Consider the following 8,478-nt stretch of genomic DNA (forward strand, 5'->3'; position numbering starts at 1 on the left):
TTATTTGATACAATAATACACATGAAAAACATCTCAGCTTAGACTGCAGCTAGTCATGCATGAGATGAGCGAGATATTGCTACTTTTCTCCAGCTACCAGAAAAAAAAAAAGCTATGTCCTTGCTTTGCTGATAATGGGCCCTAAAGTCTCTATAGATTCAGAGGAATTAAGCAGAGGTGAAGGGATGTTTCTGTTTTTCCTGAACACATCATCAATCATGTTTAGCCAGCTTGGATGTGTATAAACTAAAGACAAGCTAAAGGGCTAAGCTCTTTCTATGAAGAGCTCTTCTATGAAGTGATATCCTCGGCATGTAGGTGGAAATCTGAGAGATTTAAAACTTTGAGTCCCAGAAAGTATTAGAAAGGCTAGCAGATTAAGTAAATTAAATGTGTGGGATCTGGGGATGCTTAGTTTTCTTATGGAGTACATACTGCCTGATTCTTCTCCTTCAGTATGTACCACTTCATTATTCCCTACTTTAGGAGCTATTTTTTCCTTGAGAAGCAACCAAGGGATGTAATTCACGTTGAGAGGCTGACAGATGTTACTAATTCAGAGAGTTTTGTTATATTAAATTCTTTAAAGCTCCTATTCCAACAGTCAATAGGTGATTATACTAGATTTCCAGCTTCCAAGGAAGCTAGAAAAGTCTTGTACCTTTCTTGATCTGATAGGGGCACAGCTTGACATGCCATGGCTCAGCAGGAGTCAGGGCTCTCTTCTCACAAGAGCATTTCACCCTTCAGCATGGCTGGTGCTACAAAACGTGGCTGCTTCTGAGTAACTAAGGAAAGCACAGCCACCAGCAGCTAGCATGGTTAGGTGTAAAACTGATAAGCAATACACAGTGACTAGCAAAAAAGCATTTACTCAGCCATTCTACCAGCCTTAGGCTAGACAACAGTTTTGCACACAACTGCTTGCACACACACAACCACCACTGCAGGGTTTCCTTCCTGCCCTGGCAGACTTTAGGGAAGCTGGAAAGTGTGCAGACACTACAGGGCATGATTACTGGCCACATATTCTGCAGAAAGCACAGAGCAATCACTTGCCATAGCAACCTTAACCTATGGAGAATCAATTGCAGAAATGAACTGATTTTAATTACAGCAGCAAATGTAATTAGCAACTAAGCTATATCTAAGCAATGTAGGAGAAAAGGAAGATTTTTTTAAAAGGGTATTTTGTTTCTTCAACTAAGAGCTTAATGGGCATTATTATCACTTATCATGTCCCCAAGGGCAGCTCTGCAGCAACTGAAGGGAAGGAACAGGCAAAGGATTGCTAGCTACAGTTTTCTGATCCCAAACGTTGCCAACGATCACCAGAAATAAAACGTGTCTGGTCTAACACAAGTGTGAACCCGTGAAAGGTCCGTGTCTGAGTTAGTCACAGTGGGCTCGCTTTGTAAGCACCGGAGGAACACAGGCATCCTTAGCGGGAAACGCGCCTCCCTCTCCGGTAGCAGCGTTTGTGTGTGACGAGGCCGAGGCGCGGGCCGCCCCCTGCTGGCCGCGCGGCCGAACCGCAGCCCGGGCCTTCCCTCACGGATCCTCCCCGCACCGCCACAGCTCCCACCAAATCACACAAACTGTGCCCCCAGGCTGGAACTTAGCCTGCCAAACCTTGCTCCTGAAGGGGAGAGGCCGGCGGTACGTGGGGTTTTTTTCCGCCAAAAACATACGAGTTCTCCATTTCCTCTGTCAGTGTGGGTTTTTTTGTAAGACGAGAGTAAGAGCAGTGCTGGCTTCAAACAGAAGACAGAACCTCAGTTATAGCTGTGAGAAGGGCCGAGCCACCTGCCTTCAGAAGGAACCTAAGAGAAGATGAAGCCAGGAATTCTCTTTTCAGAGTTCCTTTATACCGAGGTTGCTAATTGTTTTTAAGCTCCTGGTTTTGCCCAGTCCAAGCCTGGGCACTGGACTTCAAGAGTCTGGCCTTACTCTTTGGGTTTTAATCCTCCTTTATAAAATAAAAATAATTTTTTAGAAAGTCCTTCTCTGGTTTTCAGGGACACTTTTAATACAGACAGATGGATCAGAGATCCTTGGCATTGGGCATTGTGGCAACGTCTTTCAAGTATTTTAAGATTTCATTCTACATCCTTGTATCCCAATGATCTCATGTACTTGGCCATTAAGAATGTCTCTTTACAAAGAGAAAGAAGAGTATGAAAAGGAAAATGTCAAACCCCCCCACCCCAAAAAAACCCTTTAGCCTCTTACATGAAATATGGAATAATTATTGGAGTCCTGGTGTAAACCTTTAGTGAAAGTGGTTAAGCTTCTTACAATAAAAGCTTAAGAGGATGAGAATTATGTAAAGCCCAATTCCAAAAGTATTTTGTTCTCTGACATTTCTTGTCCTGTTTCTGTTAAAGGCTGAGCCATTAGGTAAATTCTTTAGAGACTGCTTTGGTGTAGGTCCCTTCAAAGGTGCCAAAGAACACCTGGGGTGTTTTGGTTTTTTTTTTTTTTTTTTTCCTTCCTGGCTAATTTGCCTTAAAAATTTTAATTTTGCTTTCCCGGGGTTGAGATTGCTATAGTGGCATGCTAGGAGAATAAACAATAGCATTCTCCTTTCCAGAAACTATATTCCTTGCAGGAATTCAACCATGGGCAGGACACCAAGTCCTAGTTAGGACCTCTTGCCAATTTGTCTCTTTTATTGAAATAAAAGGAAGTTGGATGAGTACTCACAGGGAGGCTTGGAGGAGACAGCCAGGACAGGTGACCCAAACTGACCAAAGGTATATTCTATAGCACATGACATCATGCTCTGTCCATGAAGTGGGGGGAAGGAGAAGGGGAGGATGTTTGGAGTGATGGCATTTGACATCCTAAGTCAGCAGTGCATGCAATGGGGTTCTGCTTTCCTGGAGATGGCGGAACACCTGCTTGCCCACAGAAAGCAGGGACTTAATTCCTTGGTTTGCTTTGCTTGTGTGCAAAGCTTTTGCTTTGCTTATTAAACTGTCTTTATCTTAACCCAAGAGTTTTCCAGCTTTTATCATTCCAATTCCCTCCCCCATGCCACTGACTGGAAAATGAGCAAGCAGCTGTGTGGGACTTGGTGGCTGTGTGGAAGGGCAGCAGTCAGGCCTCCTTCCTGCCCACCTCACACCAGCAGCCCACAGGAAACCAAGGGAGGATTACATGACCCCCATACTAGCAAGACTCATATGAATTTACAGGTTGGAAGGGATCTTAAAGATCATCTAATCCCACCATCTCCTGCAATGGGCAGGGACACCTTCCACTGGATGCAGCCCAGGGTATGGTTGGCTTTCTGGGCACACTGCTGGCTCACGTTGAGTTTTTCATCAAGCATTCCCCCAAGTCTTTCTCTGCAGGGCTGCTCTCAATCACCTCTCCACTCAGCCTGTAGGTGTGTCCGGGATTGCCCTGAACCAGGTGTGGGACCTTGCCCTTGGCCTTACTGAACTTCAACGAGATTCACATGGACCATCTCTCGAGCCTGTCCAGATCCCTCCGGATGGCATCCCTTCCTCCAGCGTGTTGATGGCACCACACAGCTTGGTGTCATCAGCAATTCTGATGAGAGTGAACTCAACCCCACTGTGGTCTATAGAGATGAACAGTACAGGTCTCCGGAGGGACACCACTACTGCAGAGACCATCCCTGGTCTCCATGTGGACACTGACCCCTTGGCCTCAGCTCTCTGCGAGCCTCTGTGAGGATGCAGCAAACCCCGAGCCCTGGGCTGCACGGAGTGACCCTCCCGTGCGGGCGGCGCCATGTGCCCGGAGGGGCCGCCAGAGCCCCCGCCCCCCCCCGCGCTCTTGGTACGGCCCTCTCGCACCTCCTCGCCGCTTCCCGCCCCCGGCGCATGCGCGCTCTCCGCGCTCGCAGCCCGGCCCGTCCCCGTGCTGTGCGCCTGCGCGCCGGCCCTCACGTCATCGGCGCGCGCCGGCCGCGGCGGCCCCGCGCTGAGACCCGGCCGCCATGACCTCCGCTCTGGAGAACTACATCAACCGTATCCTCCATCCTCCGCGGCACTCCGCACGGCGCGGCGGCACCGCCTCCCCTCCTGAGCGCCGCTCTCACCCTGGGCCTGGTGCGGCAGCGCGGTTCTGGTGCTTTGCTCGTCCCTGTTGGCGGTGTCGGCGTCTCTTTACAGGAGTTTGGCCTGGCAGGCCGGAGGTTACCCGGAGGATAGGGTCCCTACAGCACCCAGTGCTGCCGAGCTGAGCTTTGCCCGTGAGGAGCCAGATTCGCGGTGTGCTGCTCCCTTAAAGGGCTGTTAACATGCGCTTAGAGAGCGGCTTTGCATCACTTGCTCAAAACCCGTCAGTTGGGGTTCTTGGAGCGCTTTTGGTGCTCGTTTTTTGTGCTTCTTGTAACCCATGGACATCTTCAGTTTTGTTCATAAACAGTAAGCTAATAATCCAGAATTAGTCAGGATGATGACTATATCATTGAGTTGGGATAATCAGATCTTCAGAAAGAAGGAATGCAGGATGCTAGCCTCGAGATCACCTGCAGACCTGTTTTTAAAGGACTTAAAGTGTTTATGAAACTTGTTTCAATTTTGAGGCAGTGCAGTTAGTCATGGGAAGACACGTGAGCTCAAATCTTTATTCTGTTTTTAAGCTTTTCATGTTTGTGTATGACTGTCAATGAATGGTTCGGTGAAGAGAAACTTACAAGGAAATATTAATGAAAAATGTATTGTCAAATGTTATCGTCAACCATGGTGCTTTAAAAATGTGTTGATAGGCTTTTTAAGCTCTAAAAGGCTCATAAAACCTGTATTACATATGAATGTTTCAGAAAATGTTAATGGTTCTATTTCAGATATGACTAAATGTTTCCTTAATGAAATATCAGGTACTGTTGCAGTAATTACTTCTGATGGAAGAATGATTGTGGTAAGACATATTTTTTAGCATTTTATTTTCTCCCATAAAGACTTTCCATCATGGCACTAAAGAAGCTCTGTTAGGATAGTCTCAAATATTCACACTGCTAAATTATATAGTATAGAATAATTGCCATAAGGTTAAAAGAAGAATTTTATGAACACTTACTGTTTCATGCATGTCATGTCAGTTTTTTCCATTGATAAATTTGTGTGTGCAGATGGTCTGGACTTTTTCTCAAATGGTTTTTTCTGTGGGAATGCACCAAAAAATGCACTTCTGTTCAGTAATTTAGTTTCCATCTAAATTGTCCACTTTGTTCTGTAAGCTCTTTAACTTCCATGTTAAAACCATTTCTTCCCTATGGCTGTAGAAAAATATCAGCTGGAGAATTGTGGGTTTCTGTTAATACCTGAAAGCCTGAGGAAAGGCCAACTTAATATATCAGACCATATAATATTTTTGGTTTTATTGCTTCTGCGTTTTGGTTTTTTGTTTTTTTTCTTGCATCTCTTTCTCCCCGTCTTTTATTCTTTTGTGTTTGGATCATAACTCATTAGTGTGATTGTTGCAGGAGGATTGTATCTTTCTGTCCTTAGCTTTGTGCAGCCTCTGGAAAGAGAAAACAAATCTGTTGGCTTCACCAAATCTGCTTGGCTGAAGTCAGTCTGGTAAACATTGTGTCTGTGCTACAAGATATTTCCTACCAATAGAGATTTGAGTGGAGTTGGTATATATGTCTCATTATTAGATGATATAAATACATATTATAACTGTTTGAAGGGCTGTTTTATATGAGATTGAACTTCTTAACGTAAATTTACCATCACTAATTGATTATCAGTTTTCCAAACATGTATTGAAGTGCCACAAAATCCTGTATTTTTAAATTTACTTTTTAAGAAAAATTTAGTAAACACAAATTAATCTTTTTCATAGAGATACTACTTTAAATTACTTGTTAGGAATGGTTTCAATGTTGTTGACCTCAAGAATCCAACTTTCCATTCTTTGTCTTATTTAATAATTTAATTTCTGGAAACGTCCATACAAAAAGCCAGTGTACAAATAGTAAAATTAGTTGTCTAGAGGAACATCATTGATAAAATGAAAAATTTACTTTTTTAATGCTTAAGCTTACTGTGTCTTTTAGCATAAACACACAGTAACACATGTATGCTTTTCTTAAATTGGTTATTGCTTTTCAAATTTTATTCTTTAGCTGTTTAAGCCAAAGAATAAAACCTGAATAGAAGACCTGTTCTCTAGTTACCTTTATTTGGCAACTCTGTTTAAATATCCTTGACAGCAAAGAGGGGAAATTTTAAGGGCAGTGGGAGTGTGCTTTTGTGTTTTTTTTTTTCAGGGAACACTCAAAGGTTTTGATCAGACCATAAACTTGATTCTGGATGAAAGCCATGAACGAGTGTTCAGTTCTTCACAAGGAGTTGAGCAAGTGGTGCTGGGCTTATACATTGTAAGAGGTGACAATGTGTAAGTATAGCATGTTCTTGTTTAAATCTTTGTGTGTATGCACATGGGTTTGTGTGTGTCTATATATCTGTATATTTATGTTTATATGTTTATAATCTGTATAAATCTTGCATCTTTGTGGGTAGCACTGAGAGTCTTGTCAAAGCTGAGTCACCATCCTGATGGTATTAAAAGATGTGTAAAAGTGACACTTAATGACATGGTTTAGTGGTGGACTTGGCAGTGTTAGGTTAATGTTTGGACTTGATCTTGTAGGTCTTTCCAAGCAAAGGACTGTGATTCTGTATTAAATAGCAAACATCCACGCTTCTTTTACAGAAGTCATTGCATTGTAATGTTGGGATTGAAAATGATCCGAGGGCTGGAGCATCTCTTCTACAAGGACAGGCTGAGAGATGATGAAGGAAAAGATAGAATAATCACTAAAAAATGAGAGAACTTGAGTGCAAAAAGTCAGCAGTCTGGTATACAACAGGTTTTTGGGTTTTTTCCCCTTTAGGGCAGATGTTCACAGAGAGCACTTTATAATCTGGAAAATCCTTGAAGGTTCTGACTTGACAGTGTAGCAAGTGTTGAAACCAATGTAGGAGGGACATGTCAAATGTATGAGTTGATATTTGATGTAAAATTCCTCTACAAAATGAGGATGAAAGTTCATTGAGTGCAGAGAAAAGTAGCTGGTGTGCCAAACCCGTGGGAGGGTTACAAGAGAAGTGGGATGAAGGCCTGGTGAGTGGATCTGGTGAGCTAGGAAGATTACTTTTGCATTCTGAAGCTGATGGCAAAAGTAAGATTATTTTTTATCACAGCTGGAAAAAGAGTATGTTGCAGTGACCAACATATGAGCCTGGATAGGAATTTTTGTCTTCTAATTCTAATGGATACTTCTGTACAACAAAATGCCAAGGCTTAAATTGATATCTAGGTGCATTTATCTAACATCATTGAGAAAGTGGATCATTCTGAATACTTTCATCATTTTGACTTAAACTTTTAAGGAAAAGTAATTTGTCACATGTGCGAAGATGGGACAATGCATACCACTCTACCAGTAGCTTTTAATTCAGAAAATAAAATGCGTATAAAACAGCAAATAATGGTTTATTACTTCACTGTTTCATTATATAGTTGAAATGTATGATGAAAGACATCACCATACAGCCACATTACTCAAATATATTCAAAATAATGCTTCTGTGAAATATAATTTCTTTTTGCAATCTTAAACATATTTTTTACTAGTAATCATGCAGCTCTTCAGCATGCTGAAATCAGCATCCTTATGAGAGGAAGTAATAAGAATGAACAGCTAAGTAACAGTAACTTCAAAATAGGGGACTCAAATGAAATAGGGAAGCTGTTGAAAAATCAAAGGAAAGAAACAGTCATGGTACAAAGTACTTTGAGCATTCTAGTGTGCATCACTAGAAGCTTTCATGGAATAAACAGCTTCAATCAGAAGAAGCTGGTATAGTTCAACAGCAAATAAGGGTTGCTAGAAGATAAAATACAGCTTCTGTTTTAGAACTGTGTGATTTGATTTCAACAAATAATAACATGATTTTTTTTTTTTTTTATTGCAGTGCTGTGATTGGTGAAATTGACGAAGAGACAGATTCAGCTCTTGACTTGGGGAATATTCGAGCAGAACCTTTAAACTCAGTTGTGCACTGAAAAGATGAAAATGCACAGGGACTTTGTAAATCTTTGGTTGTACAGCCCTATTTAGCAATGTGGACAGTTTCTACAAATTGTGTTTAATTTGTTTAGTCACCATTTTTTTATTATGAATATGGTGTAGCTTTGCATGTAAATTAAAGTTTCTACATTTTGCTAAAGATACTTTCATTGAATTTCTTTCGGGATTTCATGCTGCATAATTTCACTGGGAAATGCAATCAGTATCAGTGATGGTCCTGATACTGTGTGTGTATACCTTGTTCTTAAAATAAGATCTCATTCCTAAAGGTAAACCAAGGTTTTTCATGTTTTCATTATTTGAAGGTGGATGTGTCACAATCAGTTTAACCATCTCTAAATGTAGTTGTGGCTGTAAGTAGAAAACTGTTCTTTGTAATTCTTTTGTGTAATGTG

The 8,478-nt window shown here is 41.8% G+C and overlaps 1 protein-coding gene across 2 annotated transcripts; it reads left to right on the forward strand.

The window, feature by feature from the left end:
• The first annotated feature begins 3,888 nt into the window (after positions 1 to 3,888).
• LSM8 (LSM8 homolog, U6 small nuclear RNA associated) lies at positions 3,889 to 8,226 on the forward strand. 2 transcript variants are annotated; one of them, XM_056481980.1, is made up of 4 exons: positions 3,889 to 4,004; positions 4,859 to 4,899; positions 6,257 to 6,384; positions 7,968 to 8,226. In XM_056481980.1, exons 1-4 carry the CDS (start codon positions 3,974 to 3,976, stop codon positions 8,056 to 8,058), a joined length of 291 nt encoding a protein of 96 aa, XP_056337955.1. In that variant the 5' UTR covers positions 3,889 to 3,973; the 3' UTR covers positions 8,059 to 8,226. The 2 variants fall into 2 exon arrangements, with proteins under 2 accessions (XP_056337955.1, XP_056337954.1); XM_056481979.1 differs by lacking the exon at positions 3,889 to 4,004 and having other exon boundaries at positions 4,032 to 4,899.
• The last annotated feature ends 252 nt before the right edge of the window (positions 8,227 to 8,478 follow it).

The sequence above is a fragment of the Oenanthe melanoleuca genome, chromosome 1A, assembly GCF_029582105.1.
Source record: "Oenanthe melanoleuca isolate GR-GAL-2019-014 chromosome 1A, OMel1.0, whole genome shotgun sequence".
NCBI classification, from domain to species: domain Eukaryota; kingdom Metazoa; phylum Chordata; class Aves; order Passeriformes; family Muscicapidae; genus Oenanthe; species Oenanthe melanoleuca.